Source organism: Passer montanus, unplaced genomic scaffold (genome assembly GCF_014805655.1).
Source record: "Passer montanus isolate IOZ18808 unplaced genomic scaffold, ASM1480565v1 scaffold150, whole genome shotgun sequence".
NCBI lineage: Eukaryota > Metazoa > Chordata > Aves > Passeriformes > Passeridae > Passer > Passer montanus.
In genome coordinates, this window is record NW_024362052.1 from 1,011,105 (window position 1) to 1,034,894 (window position 23,790).

A 23,790-nucleotide genomic window follows, 5' to 3' on the forward strand; every position below is an offset into this window, starting at 1 on the left:
TGGTGTTCTGCGTCTGGTGTGGTGCTGGGACATAAACATATGCTTTCAGGGCTGTAAGTGCAGCCCAAGAGACACAAAAACATCTCTAGGACTGGGACTAGGCCACCGGTTTTGCAACCGACTTGGTACACTTCAGCAAGTGCTACGCTCTCTACAACTAGGCATCCTTCCACTCCAGGTATCCAGCTTTGCTCAGGTGACAAGGAGTGCCAGAACCCAGGACAGTCATTTAGATTTAGCAGGACCTAACAGGGTGTCTTTAGCCACTAGGGTTTTATCCATAGCAGACACAATTTTGCCCGTGTCAAAGCTCAGCTCTCTGTCCAGGCAAGGCAAATATTTCAGCCTTCCTGCAAGAACAAGCGATGGACTAATCCAACTGGTGTTTTATGCAGAAGTCCCCAGTAACACAGCTGACATGCTCTGCCATACCAGGTGGAGAAGCAACAATCGGTTAATTTTGAAGGGCGAAAGGCAAATCAAAACTCAGGATCTGAGGAGGTGCCCAGTTTCTTCCAGCCATCCTCGCTGTATCTCCAGAACAATACAAGTGTACACACAGGATTAATTTTAGGACATGCACGCCTGCATTTGCTACTGCTGATGCTTGATAAAAATTGGAATTCTTAAGTACAGAAAGCATTGTCAAAATGGCAAGAGCAAAATAGATGCAAATTTAGTCCTAGGAGGACCTGAGCCACATCAGACTAAAGATTTTACTGCACAAGAAATTCCGCCTTCAATCCAATTAGTCAAACCCAATCCCAGACTACTACCCTAAGGAAACACAAGTTACCAAATCAACTATGATATGGTGATTAACATGGGTTTTGCAACTTCCATTATCCAATTTCTATTGACTTCTGGGTAATATTTTGCATTAGTTCAGTGTGTCAGACTAGAGATTTTAACATATTTACTTAGGCAGATTTCTTGACGTTTTATGATTACAGGGTTAGATGACTGATACTTGGTAGATAAGCAAATCCTTAAAAAAAATTTAAAAAATCATAATTGCAGTTTCCTTGACTGAATCCATAAACACTCTTCATAGGAACTACTCTGCTACAAGCACAAGACTCTATCTTCTGCCTAGGAAGGATATTTAGAAAATAAGGTGCAGAACTATGACTGACCTTTATTTCTGATGGGAAGGGTTGTGGCGACATTAGCAGGGGGTTTATCAGGCTCCTGGGGTGGGACGACCATGGGCAGCGCCTGCACTGGTACTCGAGGAGCCTAAAACATCGGATACTAACAGATTACTTTTCTCATACTCTGTGCTAGTTATAATTCAATAGAAGGTAAACAAAATCTGTTAGAAAAGTAGACTTTAATGGTGACTAAGAACATTCAACACAGTATTTAATATGCTGAGTTCAATAATTAACACCTGCAGATCATGTCATCTCCACATACTTTGCATTTTCAACCTAAAAAATTACTTGCTGAACTATATGGTACAGTGCTGTACAGTAGTACAGCAAATGCAAGCCACAATGGGCCATAAATTCAATTCTGCAGAGTTTCATTTAAGCAGATCTTTGCACTTGCTGGTTTTGTCCACCCTCAGTGTTTTTTCCAGCAATACTTAGAGAACAGTGAGAATGATGAGAGCACTACATCATCATGTTCAGAAGTCTTCCCCATTTCCATTACAGCTCTATGTAACTTTAGTGTGCTCACCTACAATTTATGACATGACATGACTGACTCTTCTCTCACCTTTAAACCCTCGAGTAAGCAAGTGCAAAAAAGCCCTGCCATCTTACCCTGTTCAGGTCGTGGGATGGTGGGGTCAGCTGAGTGGCGTCGGGCGGAGGAGCAGAAAGCAAGTTGTTTGGGTAATCTAGAAGGTAACAAACCACGCTGGTGTGACCGCCTTTGGCTGCCTCAATGAGCATGGTCGATCCGTCCTGAGAGGGAAAGATCACAGAGTTAGAAAAGGGCATCATGAAAACAGCACTGAAGCATTGTGGGACACACAACACACTACCTATGTGACTGCCTTCTGCTCTAGTAAATCCTCCATCTCCACAAGTTCACATCTTAACTTAGAGACTTGATGAAGTATTTTCCGAAACAAATTAAATAAACAGTGTTTTAAAATTCTTTCCTCTTCCACAATCAGCACTTTACAACTGGAAGACAGCCTTTACACTCATGACGATCAAGAGACCTGCACTAACTCCAATATGTACGTGAGCAGAACGTCTGCTTGTGGAAACTTCCATTTAAATCATCACAAGCTGGGTGAGTTGTAGAGAACACAAAAGGAGAAAACCCAGCTGGGTATCCTCAGTTTCAGAGGAAAATGAGGCAGCTGAGGGACAAACCTTGAGTCTGTGTGTGGGATCAGCACCATGAGCGAGCAGTAACTCCACCACTGCTAAGTGACCTCCAGCACAGGCCAGAGACAACACTGTGTGATCGTTGTTCGCTGTGGTCCTGTTCACATTTGCTCCTGCAAAAACACAAGGGCACACATTAGCTGAAACTGACTCAACAGGTGCACCTCTATCAAATAGAACAGAATTAATCCTCTGCAATCTACACAGGAAAAACTCCATCCTGCCAGACGTCCTACTCCATGCAAGGCAGGGACAAGAAAAATTCATGAGAATCGGCCCAAGAGAGGGAAAATGGAAATTCCAGGATCATATTGAAAAATCAAGCAAGCTATAGTCAAAATCTGGAAACCAACAGGCACTTGTAGCTCAACTGCCAAAGACAGTGCTCCAAAGCTGCACCACGGGGCATGGAGACCCCAGGGATCCTTATTACTGCTGCTTTTACTAGGAATTAGAGACTGAAATACACTGTTTTTACAACTAGACGCAGTTCCACTAATCTCAGCAGAAACTACAGGTAATCGTTACATGCCCAGTTGGACAATTAATTGCCTACTTGAGCTAGTATATTTAAAACAAATACAAGGAAGTTACACTAGCTCTGACATGTTCTTAACGTGAAGTATTTCTAATGTCAGGAAAACCAAACCATTCCACACTCTTACCTTTGCTAATCAAGAACTGAACAGTGCAAACATGACCTGCCCTGGCAGCTTTCATGAGAGGGGTTCTTCCACCTTCTGATTCATGCTCCTAGAGCAGATAAAGAAAAGCTTCAAAATCCAAAGTAGCATGTGAAAGAAGGGAAGGCAGCCTCCTGGGTTATTGAATGCTAAGGTGCTAGACAGGGAACATCCTGTTCTAGTGTTCCACAAACTTAGACATAAATATTTAGCTAACACTGGAACCAAGGGTACCTTGAAGGCAAGGTGAACCATTCACCACCTGTCCCTGCACAGGTGTGACTCCTGGACAAAAAGCAATCAAGGCACACAATGAGGATTTTAGTTAAACAGACATCTTCTGACATGTTTAACATTGCTTTTTGATAACACACTGGTGTACAAGCCTACTGAAAAGTAAAAATCAGTTTGCCTCCATCATCTTAATTCCATTACAGCACACCAGACTGTCAACTATCTGATGCATAAGGAATAGAACAGATTTGCAAGTAGAAGAAGTAACCCAGAATCAGCTCAACAATTTGAAGCTGAATACCATATCCAAAGAATGAAATCCCCTATTTTACTGTCCAGGCAACCTTGAATGGCTTAGAAATGCTTCAGACATCAGTCACCAGAGGAGTGTAACTGACTTCCGCGCTTTAGGGAAATCTAACAGCCCAATATACATTAAAGAACATGTAGATTTTCAGCAATGAACACAGAAACAAACAGAAAGAATATCAGGTGTTGATAATTTAATATCCAACTTAGATTTTTTAGAGAAGCTGAATGACTTACCAGATCTGCACCTGCCTGAAGTAAGACATCTGCTACATCAGTGTGGCCGTTTTCACAGGCGTACGTCAGTGCCGTGTCACCTGTCGCTGTTGTTGCGTGCACATTAGCCCCTGAAACAGAAAGGGCAAAACCTTGTAAGCTTTATGATGGGCATTACAGAAAACATACAAGCCTCCACAGTCTTTACAGGATCAAACAGCAAATAAAAGTTCCCCCTTCCAATCGAGCATCTATTAAACTGATAACCTGATCGTACTCTAGAGGAATAAAAACAAACTGCAAGTTAGCTCCAAACAAGTTTACATCAACTCAGTCTTCAAAAGCTATATTAGAGTCCAGCCAGTAAATTACTTTGGGCTTCAAAGATCCTCACTTCAACTCCAAGAAGCTGCTGAAGAAAATGTAATGAATATCGGACAAAGCATTCTTCTTAGATTATGCCTGTACAAAAGTGTTAACAAAATTACTCCATACCTGCAGCTAATAAATATTTAACCAGCTCCAAATGCCCCTCTTGAGCAGCCTCCATCAAAGGTGTGGAACAGCCGAGTTCTATGTCAGCTCCTGCTTTAATGAGGAAATCGGCCACCTCCAAAAACCCTCCACAGCAAGCCAGAGTTAATGCCGTTTCCTGCGTCTCCTCTGTCTGAGCGTTGATGTTTGCTCCTTCAAACAACACAAAACACCAGTTACAGAAGGCAGGACACAACCACTTCCATATGCACGAGGCACCTTATTACCGAAGAAAACAAAAATCACAGCAGCTTACTTAAGAGCTTCTTCCCCAAGACATGCGAGCTGCAGCCCGCACGAGGCCCCGCCGCAGTTACCTTGCCCAAGTAACAGTGCCACCATCTCCTCGTGGCCTTCCCGAGCTGCCTCCATCAGCGGCGTGTATCCTTCATCATTGACTTCTTCCAAGTTAGCCCCACGCTCAATCAACAAAGCCGCCAGCTCCACGTGCCCGCCGCAGGCTGCCAGAGTCAGCGGAGACTCGAAGGAGTCCGCAGGCATGTTCACCTGGGCTCCGCTGTCCAGAAGCAACCTCGCCACTTCCACGTGACCATCCTGGAAATGCAGGAAGCAAAAACCACCAAGATCAGAAGACTGACCAAATGGAAAAACTGCTTTTCTCCACGGCTTGGTCACAGACCCAAATTCCCTCACAATACACAAAAAGCAATGAGGGAGTAAAATGAGTCCAAAAATACAATGAGACTTGCCAAACAGTTTTTCTGAATATTTCCCTGAATATTTGAATTAAAATCTCCTACACTGAACAGGAACCGTAGAAATGCTGAGCACATTTTACTGAATATGTGCTGTGAACCTCACATCAGACCTCTCTGTCAATGGTGTAAGCAACAAGCCGGACAACTTTGTGTCAGACTCCAGTTCAGGTGTTTGGGATCAACTTAGTTGGGGATGGGGAACTCCAAAATAAAGCCCAGAAAGTCAAGAGGGAGCTCGCCACTATTTTAGAAGCTTGTCTCCTCCACAAGAACAATAGCAAGATTCTTTTGCTTCCTCCCTTTCTTAAGAAGGAGCCATGCACACTGACCTGGCTTGCCTTACGGCTCCTGCAAAACTATTTCACTGCTCCATGTAATAGCAGAGTCAAGACTTACTTTCCTCTTCCAAGAGAAAAGCCAAAATGGGACCACTTGTCAGGGGTTCCTTACACACCCCAGGAGCCACCCACCCAAGCAACAGCTTTCCCTTGGCAGGATGCTGGCAGGGTTTTCCAGACACCGTGATCATGCTGTCAAACCCCTTTTACCAAAAGGCAGCTCCTAAATTTGCTTTCTCCCTTGAAAAATACTTCAGCATAGGATCTCTGTCATATTTTCAGTATTCCATAAATTCAGGAACTATTTGAAGTGGCTTTTCAGCTCCATGTTTACACTGGAGGCCTGACAGTGACACATCCAATTGCTATTCCATGCTGCTTTGTTCAGACAGAAGCAGACACTGGCTGGGTCACTGCACTCCAACAACAGCAAGAACTCTCCAAGATGGTTTGCTCCATGAGGAGATGGCCACCATTCCAACTTGGAGGAACCATAACCTGACAAACAAAACACCAGAGGGCTGCAGCAAATAAACAGCCACTCACCAGGAGCACAAGACATTCCCAAGGTTGTCACTGAATGAGGTAAGCACACCTCCATCTCAGATTAATTCCTAAGAGGCAGCAAATTGTATCCACAGCCATCCTTGCCAAGCTGGAAACCACAACTCCAAAAAGCTCTTTTCCAGACAAAACACCAAACTGCATCTGACATTTTTCCACTTCATTTTCTCAAGTGTTTCATACCTTATTCTGATATCCAGAGAGCAAAGCACAGCTTCCTCTTGGAAAAATATCTAGGACATTAACTAGGACATATTCACCTTTTACATGAAATGACAGTACTATTTTAGGGAAAAACTCCAAGCCTCCATAAAGAATCTTTCCTTAGGGAAATGCAGAGACGGTGCCTCATCAATCAGGCTCTGGCCAGACAGCTAACTGCTCACCCCTGCTCCACGATGAGGATGATGGCACGACACAGCACCAAGGCTTGCTTCAAAGCCTCCTATGTAGGCCAAGCAGCCTGCAGGAGAACTGCTGGAGCTCCACCACACAAGGCAACTGGATCCATGTTTTAATAAACCCTACAATGGGGTGGGGCTGCTGAGCTCTGCCACAACAGCCAGGAAAAGCCTTCCAACTGGTAAACAGATCAGAAAAAGTCACCCGAGCAACCTTCACGAGAGCACCAGCTGCATTTTAAAGCTGAAGCCCTGTGGGCAGCAGTCCTTCAGCGAGAGGAAACACCAACTAGATCACCCTGCTTTTTGCTCCCACAAAGCAAGTGCCATTGCCCAACACCTCATGTGCATTACATCAGTATTAATTGCTGTCTGAAAAAACTCTCAGGCACAAGTATTCCTGAATGCACAGGGCTGCAGAAAGGCTTGAACCTGCACTGGCTATGCCACAGATAGACAATTCAGTCAGGACACATTGAAGCTCAGAGCTGTGCCAGAGAAGGAAGTTTTCTTGTGCCACTGAAGAGCAGTAACTGTTTCTGCACAAAGAACATGCTGAGATGGATGTCCTTGCTCTGCTTCATTTCACACTGCAAGGTTTTTAAATACTGCTAGAGAAAGCTGCTCCTTCTCCCCTCAGCAGAAGAGCTCAAGGTATGAGACTCTCAACTATCTGCCAGCTCTGAACACCAGCATGGAACAGCCTCCCTAGGAACAGCTTCCTGCAGAAATCAGGGAAAAGAATTTTTTCCTATAGCTCAGTAATTTTTAACAAAAATTAGGTCTTATCATCTCTGTGGGTCTGATGGCATTTTTTAGTCTATTAGACGAGTTAAAAGGGCAGAAGGGAATGACGAGGAAAGGAAGGCTTGATCCATAGCTCCACCACAAAAACTTTGATGAGAAGGCAACTGCAACATCAAACAAGGTCATTTTACCATCAACTCCCATGAACTGCCTGCAAGGCCATGGCTAAGGATATTCATGCGGCTGCTCTAGTAAGATTTCAGGGTGAGATAAAGGACAGCTCGAGTTCTGTTTACCTACGTGACTTTCTTTGCAACAACTTTCAAGAAGTATAATGGTTTCTGTTAATCATTCCCCTGTCTGAAACCATTAACTTCCTTCAATAGACACAACTGGTGATTTTAGAACCATTAGTTGTTTCAGGGGAGGGCAGACTAAACAGGGATTTACTGCCCTCCTCTACAGCCACAGGTTCACAGTGTACTATTACACAAGGCTAATGCCATGAAAATCCCAACACATGAGGAATCTATCTGGAGAGAAGGATAACAAGGAAATTTAAGAAATGAATTCTCAGTTTAACAGTTACCTTCTCATCAAGCAGACAAGAGAACCAATACACCACAGTTAGATTCTGTACCAGAAGGTAACTCAAAGGAACAACCTTCTCCATCTTCAGCAAGAAAAAGAGAGCCCACAGACCTCACTGCTCAAGCCTTACATCTCTTACCATGCATGCCTCCATGAGAGCAGTGTGCATCTCATCTGTCTTGTGCTCCTGGTCTGCACCAGCTTCCAGCAGAAACCTCACCATTTCCAGATGGCCTGTGTGGAAAAAATAGTTAACAGAAGGAAATTGCTTGAGAAAGTGCATTTCAACATTCATAGTGTTCTGAAGGACATAATGAAGGTCATGGATGTCCATGTTATAACATACATAAAGAGCCCACTCTGCAAAGATGTGTTTGTATCTCTGCCATCTACATGCACAGCAGCTTATCACTGTAGTTGGTAAGAAATGCAAATGAAAGACTAAGACCAACTTCTACACAGGTACCACACAAGAACCTCTGCTACCAACGTCAACTACTCCACAATGGCAAGGGCCTAATAAAACATGTCCTGAGTGACTATAACAGCAGCTGCTGGGCTGCTGTAGGAACATATTTTGCCTCTTAATTAAACATCTTCATCCCTTCCTGGGGTGCTGCAATTTTGCTGCCTAATGCTCTAAAGGATGAGCTGTCCTCAGCACTGACACCTAAAAGGCAATGTCCTAAACCTGCCATGATTTGCCAGTGCCAAGTCCTTTAAAATGAAATATTTGCTGTATTTAAGCAGAGATACCTGGCATAATACAGCTGTAATACAGAAAGCTTAGCTTACTTATCCTCTAATGTAACACATTAGCTCTTTGTCTCTTCATTTGTTTAACAGAGCATCTTCTAAATAATCATAGCTCAGACCAAAGGTTTACTCAGATACTCAGACTCTGCACAGATGATTTTGCATAATGCACAGGCATGTTGTGTGGTATTACAGCCAGGACAAGAGCACCACAGTGTCTGCTCACGCCCTTTATTCACCCTAGTCGTGGGCAGCAAGGCTGAAGGAAGCACGCTGGCCCCTGACACTGGTTACCTTTGTAGCAAGCCAGCGTCAGCGCGCTCTCCTTGAACTCGTTGGAATGCGTGTTGATGCCCGCCCCGTTCTCCAGCAGCACCCGGGCCACCTCCACGTGGCCGGCACTGCCGGCCTCCATCAGCGGCGTGTGACCGTTCTCGTTGTGGTCCTCGATGCTGGCGCCCGACTCCAGCAGCACCTTCACAACATCCACATAGCCCCCGGCACAGGCGTAGGTCAGGGCTGTGTTGCCTTAAGCCACAGAGAACAAGGGTTGGGAACAGAACCTGGTGCCTTGCTCCACCCAGAACTTCACCTGATGCTCCAATCCATCCCTTTTACCTGGATACCTGATGGAACAGGGCTTTTCAGGCTACAGATGAACAACTACACGGAGGGGGAAATCAGCAGTGGCACCAAGCGGCTCGGTGCTGACAGACTGAGGATCTCCCTGTGCCTGTACTGATGCACCTCTCTTCCCATTCCTAGCCCAGCCTCTGTCACAAAGTCCCATCAATTTCCCTGTTAATCAGCAGGGGCAGGTGATGCTGTAAGAATTAAAGCCCAAAACCAGGAGTAGAATGAACTGCTGCTTCTACATAAACTCTTGAACACCTGCAAGGGGCTGGTTCCAAAATGTTCCTAATCTTTACAAGGAAAGGAAAACAACTACAGTGCAAAAAATACAAAAATGTGGATCTGCACACAACAGTCAAAGAATCTTCCTCTGTGAAAAATGTTACAGTTCAAGCCTTATTGCCACTGAGAAAACTACTTCACTGAAAAAAATATTTTAAAAATAAATAAGGTGTCTTCACTCAGGGTCACCTCACCATTCATCAGTTACTGCTGACTACACACCAGCTCTCTACTTCCAGGCTACAAAAACTTGCAAGATTTCCCAATCTGGTCACTTCAATACAAAGGGCTAGCCAATTACCACAGAAAGAGTGGAAGGGGAGGCTCTCCTGTCACTTTTCCCTTTGGGTTTCCTGACCTGCCACCAAATTACTTTTCCACATACACACAAACTTACCAAACCATGCTCAAAATGTGACAACTTATCCTAGGTACTCAAACACCTTCCAGTTACTAACTGACCTAATCCACCTTTGTATATCTCCATAATATTTCAATATTTCAGAGTTTCACTTAGAAAAGAAAATTTAAATGGCAAAACCACAGGGAAGCATTCTGCTTTGCTGGGCTGATAGCCATTGCTCCCAGACTTCCACGCCAAGTTCTCTGCACAGAGCAAATCCCAGCTCTGGATTCCCAGCAGCCCCTTTACCTGTGGATGACTGTGCATTCACATCAGCACCGTGAGCTAGCAGCAGCTTGACAATTTTGACGTGCCCGCCATTGGCAGCAGCCATCAGAGGTGTGATGTCTCCTTTGATTCCCCGGTCCTCCACATTGGCATGCATTGCCAGGAGAACCTGCCGAGAGACACTCATCAACAACACGGAGTGACAAACCCTGCGCCTGCACCACAAACCCCCACCTTCACCCCAGTGCTGGGGACCTCAGCAGCCCCTTCCGGCTCCACAAAATGCTAATGTACTGATTTAACATTTCTTTATGTACAATGTACACGTCGCACAAACAGCCAGGAAACCAACCTGTGCAAGCTCATAATATCCTGCTGAGCAGGCCAAACAAAGGAGGCTTTCCCCTTCTTCTGTGTGCTCGTTCACACTCCGGCCTTCAATGAGCAACTTCCGCACGGCATTCACATCTCCTTCGGAACAAGCCTCGGCCAAGCTGCGGCTAACAAGGGGGAAAGCATTCAGAGTGGAAATGGACTGTGCCTCAGCTCCAGTGTGCCATGAGGACACAGTCAGCAAAAAAGGAAACACGAGCTAAAAACGTGCCAACTGCTAATTAAAGAAGTGCCAGTTTTACACTTGAGGTTTCCCAGCTAACTTGGCTGAGAATTAAGTTCTGTCCATATCCACTCCTGCTATTAATTTTTAACAGAAGTTTACAAGAGAAATAGATGCAGGATATCCCAGGACCAGAGGACATGGAAATCACCTGTCAATCTTGAGAAAACTTTAATTAATAGTTACAGAGCTGAACAAATAAACTAAAACAAATCACCTACATCAGTCTTCTGTAGGAAGCTTAACGACTTCCCTTCTCTCCTGTGCTGAAAATACCAGGATCTTGCAACCAGACAATTTTAATACACAGAGAATCAGCTCTGAAATATGTCTCTTCACTACATGCTGGCCTTTTTTTTTTTTTAATTTCCAAAAACCTCTGTTCTTATAACAACTTTGGCAACTACCACCATTCCCAAGAAAGAGGTGCAGACGAGAAGAGGGGATGCAGACAGAACAGAAGCAGACATAACCCAAAATTATACTATTCTTCATGCTGTTCCTGCAGCAAGAAATCTTTCTTTGGAGTTATTCCGTGTAGAAGGAACAAACTTCTGACTAGCACAGGACCACTTGGCTGTTCCTACTAACACTGTTTCCACTGCACTGAAGCCTTATGGCATGCTGGAAGGAAACCTTCTTCTTTCCCTCCTGAATATCCCAGTAAGACAAAATTGTACATGTGAAGTTACATGTAAAACTGTAGGGCCTCTCTGGCCAAGGGTCTATCCAGGGCCCTATGTGACACTGACCACTATGGAGCTCCAGCCCCTCAAGGCTGTTTCCCTTCCTCAATTAAAATCTCTAAAATATATTTTTTTTATCTGAAATCTTGTTTCATGCTGTGACTGAATGACCCATTTGGGGATTTGTAACTCTTTGGAACAGTTCTAAGCATTGAAGAGCTTAGAAATGCTTCCATAGCTGTCCTGATAAACTCCTTGGAGCATCATTCCATAATTCTAAGGAGCATGAATTGCTTCACGCCCTACTGCAAGACCTGCTAGTCCACAAATATTTAAGCAGGAGAAGCAAAGGTGATAACCTGGCACCAATTCCGCTTGAGTAAGAGTTTCATCATCCCCCAAGCACAAGCGCTAGAACAAGAAAAACCGCTTCCAGAAGGAGCAAAGGGCTGAGAAGCTCCAGGAGCGAAGCTGCCTTACTTGTCCGTCTGCCCCGCGCTGGCCGTGCTCTCCGCTCTCATCCGGGTCAGCGCGGCGGCGGCTTCATCCAAGGCGCAGCTGACCGACGAGGTCAGCCTGCGCAGCACCTCGGGGTCCGCAAAGGCTTTCCCATCCGCCGTCGACAGCTTCCCTATTCCTGCCGTTCCAACCCACAGAGGGCGGGGACGCGCGCCAGGAAAGGAGAGAACACACAAGTTGAAACGGAGCCTGTGAGATCTGCCGGCAGGAACATTCCAAGCACATCAACTGCAGCTTCCAAAATGATGGGTTTAACTGTTCACAACACTCATTAAAAGCTGCACGTGACTGAACCCCTCCAATCCACACAAGGAATCAGTTTTCAGCTACTGAAACTACATAATATAAGCAACTATTAAAGCTTTTCACACAGGAACTACTACAAAATAAAACCCATTGAGCAATTTGGGGTCTGACATAATGGCACATGCCAAAGTCAGGTGTCAATTTTGACTCAGGCTTTTAGAACGCCAGCACTGGAGAAATCTCATTTGAAACATCTTCACATGAAATTCTGATTTTCCAGACCTTGGAATACTCTAAAAGCAACTTTTTTCTCTTGCGTGCCTCCCTTGCCAAATCCAGCCCGCCGTGCATTTTGCAGCTGTAACATGCTCCTATGGATTAGCCTTATGCAAGCGATTCCAGCACGGACTCCTGTAAGGGCTTTGGGGTTAAACCTGTATGGGACACAAGGACTTACCCGCAGCTTCAAGTAAAGCTTCTAATCTTGCCTGGGTTTCGGGATCTACTGTTCTCAGGTCAGCACCATCAGCAGTACTTGACAGCAGCAATTTAGAAGCTGTTTCCAACATAGGGTTTTCGAGATCATCCTGATCCAAGATAAATGATTCCACCTGAAAGGTAACAGACATGGTTTAAGACTGATATAACTGAACAAACTAGACTTAAACCACAAAAAACCAACAGCTGCAGTTATTATCTGAGCATTTTATTTTTAAGTACTTGGTTGGCTTCACATATCTCACTTTGGGCCTGGTGTCTCCTAATGCAACACCCAAAGAAAAGAACCACATGGCCAAGTACCACCTTCCACATAATATCGACGGCACTATAAAACTACTTCATGTCACAGCATCTTTCTCAAGAGAACATTTTCTTAAACTTGATCTAGCGAATATGCAACTGTTTATCTTCCTTTTTTAGAAAAGAGCTTCTGATTTGTCCAAATTCTGCTCTAGACTCTACTTTTCTGTGCTGTCCATCTGTTTTTACTGCGAAATAGGTAGAAATCAGGAATGAGACTAGTGTTTTAGAGAAGAAAGTCCTAATGCTAATTTGTGTTATCCTGCCTGCTAGAGGACAAGTAGATCAGAGAAAACACTTCTCTGAGAATTCCATGAGCTCACTCCACAGCCTCACCAAAACAATTATCAAGTGATAAAGACCAAGTTAAACATCCCCCTACACATCTTAACAGCTTCCAGTTTCAAAACCTAAATCCCAATCCCTAATCCAAAACCAGAATCAATTTAAATGCCAGTCTGCCCAACAGAGAAATCACATGTGCCACCCCTACAACAATTAAAAACTGCAGTTACCTCCGGATAAAAGCAGCCACTGTCTGCATCTGTTTCCACATGGAATATACCCCGTTGAAACAGAAAATTATTTTATTCTTAAGCTTCATTTGTGTCTCTAAAGTTTCAAAGCAGTCCCACGAGCATCACAAGTTCAGATTCCTGCAGATAAATTCCCCAAGAATCCTTCTATGTGGGCAGACAAACCAGAAGAGCAAGCAGGTCACCTAAGGACTCCTGGAAGGTCCCTCCAGCCTCCCATCCATTCTCCTGTCACAAGCAGGGAGCTCACACAACTTTTGCCTTCTGCCGTCTGTCTCCCACTCAACACTTCCAGGACACACTCAGCTTCAACCCAACTCCCTTGTTTGCTAAGGAAGGCAGGCTGAGCACTACTTCCCCATCTTCTTCATTTTATCCCTTCAACACCACCAGTGAGAAACAAAGCCTCTGGTCAGCTCTTGGCAATACACAAACACACATCTCAAGGGCACCTCTAAAGGCTCCCTCTGCTCTTTTGCAGCCACTCTGCCCTCCTCCTCCAAATCTGGGAACACCAAGCTGAAAGGGAGGACTTCCAGCCTTCAGACCCAAGTGGCTCTGATGCCAAGAGCAGGACAGTCCAGCAGCACTGCCTGTCGCCCCTCAGCAGTGTTTTCTCCAAGCCACACTCACACAGGCTGCTCTCTCCAGTTTGGCAAACTGCTGAAGGCAGCTCCTAGTTTCCTCCCCAGTCCGGAAGCACCCTGCCTTGCCAGGGTCCTCTGCCCATCACCGCTCTCTGCACCTACTCTGATATTTTAAGCCTGTTTTGGTTCATCTGAGGACTTGCTGTTTGTCTTCTTCCAGAGGACAGCCAGCGTGCTGCGGCAAGACGAGGAACCGCTGCGCTGCTCAGGAGCCAAGCGACAGATTGCACCCCTGGAAAGGCAAACTCTGGAGCCGTGCAAGGATTCTTGGCTCACCCAACCCATGCAAAATCCCAACTGCTCAGACTATCTGAAAAAAAAAAATCTCCTCCAAGTGAAATAATGAACAGCTGGTCGTGGTTCCTCCTAACACTATGAAATATTTGCTAAGAAAAAAGTCAAAATAGGAAAACTACTCTCCCCCACACATCTCCTCTCCCCAAAATTAGGTCTTTCATGCAGTTTAAGTTTCAAATGGAAAAATCCTCCCATCTCCTTCCTGCTAAGAATATGTGCATGGTGTGATTAAATAAACAACCCAAGGAGGACAGGGAGAAGCAGAAATCCACCCACATACAACACAGCACCGAGACTCCCATGAGGGACCAGGAGAAAACATCCTCACAATAAAGTTTGGGGAATGTTTATATTATGTGCTGTCACCAAAAACATTTCAGAACAGTATCAAGAAATTAACTAATTGGAAAAACACACTCTTTTTTAATATTAAATATTGAGTAAAATTTTCTCTGTTGCAAGGTAGAAGAGATCCACCTGCAGCCTGCAGAACTTCTCCTCTGCAATTTCAAAATTGTTATTTACCTACAGGGTTTCATTACAGTCTTGTCTTTTCCGTTTTTCTACACAACACCAAGTACCATACAAGGATAGTGATAAAGACATGGTGTACCAAAGCAGGGAATAAAACCCTATTTTGGTAGAAGGGAAAACTCTACTTATGCTTCTCAGAAAATCCTGCCTTCTCCACAGAAGCTACAAATGAAGACAAAGCATTCCCATGTACCAGGTCAAGTAAACAGACATTTCCTTTAAAGGGCTTCAGACGTATTTTATTTCCCTTGACTAAAAAAAGTCTAGAATAGCATACAAATGCTCCACCTTACATATCAGAATACTTCATCTGCATGCTCCGTCAGCATTCCTCCAATCCAACAATACTCTGACATAACCCAATTGTTCAGGGTCCCAACATCAGCCCTTTTACAAGATTTCTCCTACTCTATCATCCTGCAGTAAGAACCTCATGTTCTATTCCGGCCTAGGCTTACTTTGCTCAAAACAATTTTTATTATATTTGCTACTTCTACTACCAAAAAGATGCCAGGAGAACAAAACTCCCAGGTTCTGGCTGCTCTCAAACAGGACTCATGTCTGTACCCACTGAAGACAGCCCTGTAAGATGCCAGCAAGTTTGTTCTGACAGACAAACACCAATTACTGAAGATGCATTTGGACAAATGCCAGGTTAGGACAGGAAGACAAGGCACACACGAGCTGCCCTGAGTGGTGAGGCTCGGCCACCACATAGTGCTGAACCGAACAGAGACAGAATTCAGCTCTTGATGCTGACTCTGACTTCATCCAGCTCTCTCCATCAAGCCACCCACACACAGAACTGCCATCAGCACAGCTCCCACTGCGAGCCCAAGCCTCTACATCATCGCACACAGATGTAAACTAAGGTCAAAGAATCAACTTCCTCTCACCAGTTTCCCTCACAGTAAGACACAACAAAACCCCAACTAATTACACACATAAAAAAACCCAAACAAACAAACAACTCTCCAGCATTAAGGACTTGAAGAAAAGCTTTTAAAATCTACTGATTTTGAATTTGCTGCTTTTAAGGCTAAACATGGACTAGCACCTCCCTAATTTTACACCAGGCCAGGGAGGGAGGGAGAAGAGAAAATATCTCTAGCATTTGGTTATCACTGAGTTATAGTTTTCCTGAATGTCATCTTTGCTGTAAGGACAACCCTGAAGCATTGAGAAAAGGCTGTAAAAAGTAATTTTCTCCTTCCCATTTCAGGTTCCCTGTCTAATTCCAAAAGCCCATTTTGCTGATCCCATTCCCTGCTCCTTCTCCTTCAGGCCATCCAGCATGCACCGAGTGCGGATGTGCTCCTGCCTTCCAGCATTTACCCAGAGCAAGCATTCTGTCTAAACTGCAAAAACTAAAATCACATTTGTAAGGTGCCATGCAGAGGGACAGCAGCAACGAGGTGCCCAAATGGTACATTTGGGCACTCAGTGTCATTAGCCAGCCCAAACCTTTGCTCAGAAGAACCTGAGTGGCACCTTGGGACAAACAGCCAGTGCCATCTCCCTGGAAGCTGCCTTTTAGCCATTTGTAGGACAGCAGCCAGCAGGGTATCTGTGTCTCCGGGTGACAGGTTCAGAGTTCCTGAAGCAGCAGCAAGGAAGCAGTGCACTGCAGTGGAGTGTCTGGCAGCCAGGCTGCACACAGCAGCTCTGCACGCCTGTCAAACAGCAAGTCGGGCTCATTAACCTAACAGGATTTACTTTTTAAGCTTCAGTGTTTTTAAGCACTGTAATATAAAACAGCAGCATCTGAAACTGGACTTGGATGAACCACACTAGCTCAGACAAGTATTAAAAGACAAAAAAAATCCCACCTCTCACAAAAAAAAATTTTTGTTTATTTTTGGGGCTGGCCCCTATTTTCCAGTCTTAAAATCCAATACAACTTCATGTCTCGGCTTTTCTCAGTGAGGACTTTTGCCTTCTATTAGACAAGGAACACAATTTAGAACTTGCTAAATTTTTACCTTGGCATTTGGGCCCCTGGTGTTTGACACCCAGAGGGTACCAAACAGATCCTACAGGGACCAGAGCAAAGCCCTTCAAAAGAACTTTAAGGGCAAGGAACAGCCAGTGGCCATTGCCAGGTAGCAAACTGTATGCCCTAAAACAAACCTTACCTGTCATTCCTTTTGGATCAGTTCTTTGTGAGGCACTTACTGGCAAGCCCTTTAGCAGCTGATTTTTCCCAGCTCCAAAACTTTCAGAGAGCAGCAGAAGGTTTTTAAATACAAGAATAAATTTAGTAAGAGTTGTCAACTCTATTTGGCGTTGCAAAGCCACCTTCAGACCAAAAATCACAACTATGACCAGGTCAGTTAATAACCCTTAGTCCAACTTTGCTGACTACAGCCCCACTTCCCTGCTTGAAAAGCAAGGAAGTTTCAGATTCTTTCCTTACTCAGCTAAGAATTACTCCTTCACAGTGAGCAGTTTTAATCCTGATTTCCAGGAGGAACTCCTCATGCCTGACCTACAACCACACTGCTTCCCCTGGTGCTCCAGCAATTCCCGTCCAAGATAATCTTAGCTTTCCCTCTAGAACTACTTCAGCTCTCTCACCTCCAAGACACTGCACTGAAAAACAATCTAATCTATCTATCTACACTTCATACATTACTGAGCATTTCTTAACAGCATATTTTCCACTGTTCACTTCAGGAATACACTTGAAGTCTGTTTCACACAGAAATAGCAATGTTTATATTATTACCTTGCAAGGGGAACACACAAGAGGAAATAAACCCCCACTCCCAGTGCAAGAACAAAGTCCAGCTCTGACTAAAAAAAAGCTAAGTTCACTTTGCAAGACACTGCTAGGGCTTTTTCGTGCCTTATATCTAATCATTTGATGCACATCAAGGGATTCGTGAGGCAGGACTGAATCAAAGCAAAGCAAGGATCATTTGAAATGTCCCAAACTGGGTCAAGTATTTCAAGGACCAATATTTCACCTTGGGATCCAAAACACAACATTTAAATTGGCTACTCAAAACCTCTGCAAATTACACAATACAACACCCCATACCACAGAGAAAGGACGTCATGTTTGCTCTCCCTCACCCTGCTACCTTTTAGCCTTCAGAATATCACCTCTGATGCTTTCAAAATACGTGAGCCCATCTCAGTTTCAGGACAGCTTACTAGAAAAAATACTCGGATTTGAAACATTAAGACAGAGAAATTAACTTACATTGGATTTTGACTTTCACAATGGATTTTGACTTTCACAAACTAGCTACTGAGGCAAAGTATAGGGTTCTGCCTCTTCACCTACACTTTTTCAGGTGAAACTACCACTTAGTAACACAGGTTTCAAGGTCCTTTGCAGATCTTCCCAGCATTAATAATGCATTATAGAAAAAATTCCATCCAAGGCTTCACTGAAGCCACAGCTCTGGTAGTGCCTGTCATTTCTATGGCTTAAATCCTCACCACCACCCCATTAGGATAACATATTCCTGAAGTGTAAGTGATGGTTTCCTGGCTCCTTACACAAGACACCATTTTCTTTAGACAGAGATCAGCTCCCTGGTCACTGCAATAGAAAGCAGACATGGAAGCCAAGTGCAGCAGATGATCAAGTGCCCACTCCATTCAGCCTTGCAGATTTTGTGTGTTTTCCTCAAATCTACTTCCTCAGAGGAGCAAACTGTGTGATTCTCACTTGCCCTACCCTGCTACTACAGCAGCACTGTCACCACAGACACTGTGTGCCAGCACCACCTCTCCCCTGCACAGTGAGGACTGCTCCCACTGATCTGGGATACACAAGCAGACCCCTTGTCTTGTCAACATGCACTGACCCTCCCCAAAACAAAATGCCTCGTTCAGCACAAATCCGAAGTCTGGCAGATCTGGAACACCTCAACACTATCTTCTTTCATTTTATTCCTTTGACTGTACACTGCATTTCTCTCGGCGCTGCTACAAAAATTGAAAGGGGGAGAGGAGGAGGGAGGTGAAAGGAGCAGCATGCTGCTGAAATGGCATAACAGTCCCCAGGACTGGCACCAGCCGAGTCTCTGCTGCAGGGACACCTGCATTAGGACTGCAGTGTGCTTCTGATGACGAGACAGGTGCTGAGGTATTCACAGGAAAATTCCCTCCTCTCCTCTGCACGCTGCATTCCCAGCAGCATACACAGCAATAAAAACAGAGGGACAGGCATGCTGAAAGCCGTAGCTATGAGAAGGTTGTGAAACTGCAAGGAATAATATTCTTTTTCCATTTCAAACCCTCATTCCAAGCACTTGGCATACTTCCATTTGAAGCAAATTCATGCATTAACTGGTATTCAGATGCAACCATTCATGCGAGAAAAAATTCATGCCAGTGTAAAAATAGCAACACCTCATCTCACTATCATTTTAACTTCCCTGCCCAAATTTCACATTTATGTGGGGGGGAAATATACACATTTTAGTCTCTGACATGAATAACAAGATATAAACATCACTATAAAAAAAGCCACTGAAACACATAGTCATGCTTCTGAAAGCTGAGCTTCAGACACTGTTACATCAACAATATAAAGCTGCCACATTTTCAATCCGAGCCCTCAACACAAGTTCACACCTTCATTCTCCTCCCAACCCTCCCCCAACCTGAACTTCTGACAGAAACCCCTTCTTTTGGAGGAGCTTTGAAAGAACTGACCTCAGAAGCAAAGCTCTGACAGTGTAAAACTCCTATCTATCACAGGGATGTGGGGGTCTGCATCAGAGCCACAGACAAACAGCAGCACCTGTATAAAGGTTCTTCCCATGCCGTTGCAAAAGCAAAATGGAAACCAACCCCTGCAAAAGACCCAACAGCTGAGGGATACTAAAGGGACAGCCTGAGCCTATGCAGGCAGTTTTTGCCATCCTTAGCAAGGCACCTGTACAGTCTTCCTCACTGTTGTATCTATTTAGCAGAGACAAAGTAAAGGGATCACAAAACCATGAATGAAGAAGGAGATGGTACCACTGGGCTTCCCAGAATCACCCTCTTCCCTCATTGTCAAAATCCCCAAATGCCACACCTGAACAACTGCAGACTCTCCCTCAAGTACCTGAGGTAAGTATGCTTAAGCTGCTTAACAAATTACTTACATGGCCACTCAAAGCAGAGCCACCTCACCACAGCCCTGAAAAGCTTAGAGGGGTTACATTCCCTCTGACCCCCCAGACTGAGCCACAAGCTTGGTAACAAGAGCTACAGGAACAGCATTTTGGAGTTTTCCTGAAGGACAGCTCAAGGACTCTAAACTTCCTTGGCTAAGCACATGCCATCACCACAGACTCACAAAGATCTTTAAACATGACACAGCCAGCTTTGACAGATTCAGCAGTGAGAACTAAGGAAGGCAAGGATCACAAGTAGTACAGGACAAGGTAGTTCTGCAGTAGGTGCTATATGAAGTTGTTTCAACTTGGTAAATTCAGTAATTAAAAAGTGGGAAGTACACAAAGCATGACTGTGCTCTGAGCAGAAGATTTTAGCTGCATTTCTACCTGAAACACAGCTCCTGGCAGCAGCACCAGCATCTGCAGACAACGTGTGCACCACTGAGAAAGGACGGAGGAGCCCTGCTGTGCACTGCTACATCCTATTCCTCACTGCCCTACTTTCAAGGGACTAATTATTCTCTTAAGCCTTGTTTAAGGAAGGTGAGCTCCCAAGAAAGAGAAAATCCTTCTCTAACAGTTAATCACATTCCTTTTCCACCGGACTCACCTTTTGCCTTGACTGTCCAAGGATAGATTTGACTAACTCTCCATGCAAGACACTTCTAAGCATGCCACGAAGCACCTTGTTACACCAACAGACCCACAGCGACTGACTTGGATCCTTGAAGCATCTACCTTTAAAATTACACCTAAGGAGAAGGTGAAGACTGAAAAGAAACCCCAATACCCTCAGCTGTTAAAAAACAAATGCATTGTTTCAGTCCTATCTCTACAAGAGTCAAGGTTGAAACCACAATGATAATTTCTTATCTTTATCACTGATTAACTTGAGGGGGCTTTTCCACATATCAGTTGCCTGCAGAGTCTTCAAGAAGTACCTTGAGCTCTCTTCTCACAGCTCAATAAGCAGACATTTCTATGTCACACTCAGACTTTGCTGCAACAGACCTCGACCCTTCACTCATCCTTTGAAAAGGGAGTTTAGCTCTGCACAACCAAAGGTGGAACAACTTCCCACAAATGCTTTTTCTGGAATATTTTCCCCCATTCCATTTGCCCAGCCTCAAGCACTGTGTCCAAGTTTCAGCTCAGAACTGTGCACACCCATCCATTTCCAGCTGAAACAAGTTGTTTTTCTAAGGATTGTAGCTCAGCACAGCTGAACAATGGAAACATGACATCCGAACTCGTAAGTGGACAAAGCCAGCAGCAATAAAGCTCCGGGCAGACTGAGCTGTGGGGCCTTGCCTTCACCCACACCTCCTAACAGCAGAGCTCAAGTGTGTCCATGCAGGAGCAGCTCTCTCCATCTGAGCACAAGATCCTTTCTTGCAGTGCAGCCAGCCCTCGGATCAAAGCAGCTCCTCTAGGGCCCATGCCAAGCAAGCTGCTGAACTCAGCAACCATGCAGATCCAGAGGAAAAAGAGGACAGGCATTTATAGCTCATCATGTCAGTCACAGGCAAGACCACCCTCCTACTCCTCCATCAGAATCATCTATTGCCCTCCAAAAACAATTTCCCAAAAGGAAGCCTCTGCATGGTGAGTTTTCCCCAACAGAGCATGCTGCATTTTTAAGGTTAAGAAGAGACAAACCATGGACTTTTCCAGTCTTCAACAATAAACGCTCTAAATTTTTACACTGAATGTGCCAGAAAGCATTTCTCAGCCAGCACAGACCTTCAGCAACCAGCCTAGTCAGCTTGGCTGCATTCCTCCTGCATCCACAAGTGACTACAGCAGTAGTACAGCAGCTACAATTCCCATAAGGAGCTTACTCCTGGTTCCTAACTGTTGTCAGATGACTTATTTCTGTTTCCCAATTCTGATCCTAAAGTCAAACTCACAGTCAAAACAGAAGACAGCTCACATGCTCATTTACAGGACAAAGCTTCCAAACAGAAGACAGACCTCCATTCCATGGAAATCTGACATGCAGACAAGCTATCAAGTCAACAGTATTTCGCTTCAACAGTATCAGAAGGCAAGTAAGTAATCCATGTTTGTCCATGTACCGTCATCCCCACACACAGACTGGTCAGACCACAGGACAGGAGAAACAATGGAAGCAGAAATAAAGGATGTGGTGAAGTTATTCTGGTTCCTAATGCCCTCTCTTATGGACTCAAATACTGCACCTTCCCAGCTCTAAGGAACTCCTTGCCCTCCCCACACCTTCCAAGGCAATAGCCCTGTTTTCTCCTGGGATGAGGTCCTCCTGACAGCGTTTGTACAAACACACCATCAACACCCAGTGGCACCCACCTGTGCAGGACCAATTTACTACTCAAACTGGATCTGGGGTGCACACAAACCTGATGCTTCAGGGAATTCCCCTCCCCAACCACAAAGCCATTCAGTTACCAGCAAAACTAAGAAAAAACAACTTCCCTGCTTCACGGACAAGTAAATTCTACTTTTGTAGTAGCACTTTAAGCATTTCCTCATGCCCAAAAACCACCGAGAGAGCTTTCTCTACAACAGCTGTCACCCAACACTGTGGTGTCTCCAAGCTTTAACAACTCCTGTACAACATCAGGTTAACATCAAGCAAGAAGCAAAGACACCCACTTTTTTTTTAGCCACTGAAAGGATGACATACCAACCCCAGGACAACAAAATGGCATTTTGCAGTAGGAGCACAGTGGGTTGATGCAGTGCTGGAAATGAACTGTGGCAAAAAATACTGTCACCCAGCACACTTGAAAGCCCTCTCTGTCCCTCCGTGGCAGCAGTCTGCCTCCTTGCCTGTGCTCAGGAAAACTAAGACCTACTTGGGAGGAAAAGACATGTCAGTGGCAGACATCCATCTCTCCCAGCACTGCAAGGAAGAAAAGCTGTTCTCCTCCCACTCCAGTCTGCCTGCTTTGCCCACTATGTATAACCCACACTCCCCCCAGAACTGTGTTTCTCCCCCACAAGACAACACTAGGGATTAAAACCCTTCAAAAACAATACTGAAAGCACACCGAGGCAGCATTTCTTCCTCCTTGTTCCTGCAAAAAGGAAATCCTCTCAGAGCCTCAATTCTGATCACTCCTGCATACACCCTGCCATGTGCATTTCAGGCACCAGGTCCACAGTCACCCACAGAACACACAAATTTATTCAATCATTCACTGTGGCCACTGAGCATAAAACACAGTGAGCAAGTGGCCTGAACTGCACAGACCCAGTTGGGTTTCAAACAGAAATAGTTTTAAGCTGCCCACATGTTTTCTTACACAAATTTGGCAGGCAATCTTTCCCTTCTGCAAGTGGTTTTGGTCGGCTGCTCTTCACAACAGCAAGCAAGTGCTCTGCTCTGAAGGATGAGGCAGCAGAAGGGAAGCAGGACATGTGGAGGAGGGACAGGATGAACACACAAACAGCTACTCTGTTCCAGTCCAGCTCAGAATTCCCTTTGGCATGAATGAAACACTGACGTGTGCATGGGCTTCTTCACAGCAATACAGCATCTACTGGTGAGCAGATAAGTCAAAATTTTAAAAAAAGGCAGGAATGCAAGAACAAATTTTTTCATCAAGCAACGCCACGTGTAGCTTGGCTTAGTCAGAGCTTTCCCGTCCCGTCATCCAAGCAATTAGGAACACCAGTTCACTGAAAGGACACCCTAGGAGGGGACTCTATCCCTCTCTACACACTCTTAATGCAAAACACAATTCCAAGGTTTGAAAAGCCACAGAAACGTGGTTTCTTTGCCCCACAAATCATTTTTCTTGACACCAGG

The 23,790-nt window shown here is 44.8% G+C and overlaps 1 protein-coding gene across 10 annotated transcripts in view; it reads right to left on the minus strand.

Moving 5' to 3' along the window:
* ANKRD17 (ankyrin repeat domain 17) overlaps positions 1-23,790 on the minus strand; it is a 69,024-nt gene that overhangs the window by 21,465 nt on the left and 23,769 nt on the right. For all 10 annotated transcript variants that reach the window (XM_039701886.1, XM_039701885.1, XM_039701884.1 and 7 more), the window contains exons 2-14: positions 12,514-12,667; positions 11,772-11,928; positions 10,342-10,489; positions 10,011-10,158; positions 8,738-8,971; positions 7,827-7,921; positions 4,645-4,882; positions 4,289-4,480; positions 3,815-3,924; positions 3,017-3,104; positions 2,337-2,464; positions 1,773-1,916; positions 1,137-1,239 (exon numbers count right to left, since the gene is read on the minus strand). In XM_039701886.1, coding sequence (XP_039557820.1) covers positions 1,137-1,239; positions 1,773-1,916; positions 2,337-2,464; positions 3,017-3,104; positions 3,815-3,924; positions 4,289-4,480; positions 4,645-4,882; positions 7,827-7,921; positions 8,738-8,971; positions 10,011-10,158; positions 10,342-10,489; positions 11,772-11,928; positions 12,514-12,667 — 1,939 coding nt within the window. The remainder of the gene's footprint in view (positions 1-1,136; positions 1,240-1,772; positions 1,917-2,336; positions 2,465-3,016; positions 3,105-3,814; positions 3,925-4,288; positions 4,481-4,644; positions 4,883-7,826; positions 7,922-8,737; positions 8,972-10,010; positions 10,159-10,341; positions 10,490-11,771; positions 11,929-12,513; positions 12,668-23,790) is intronic.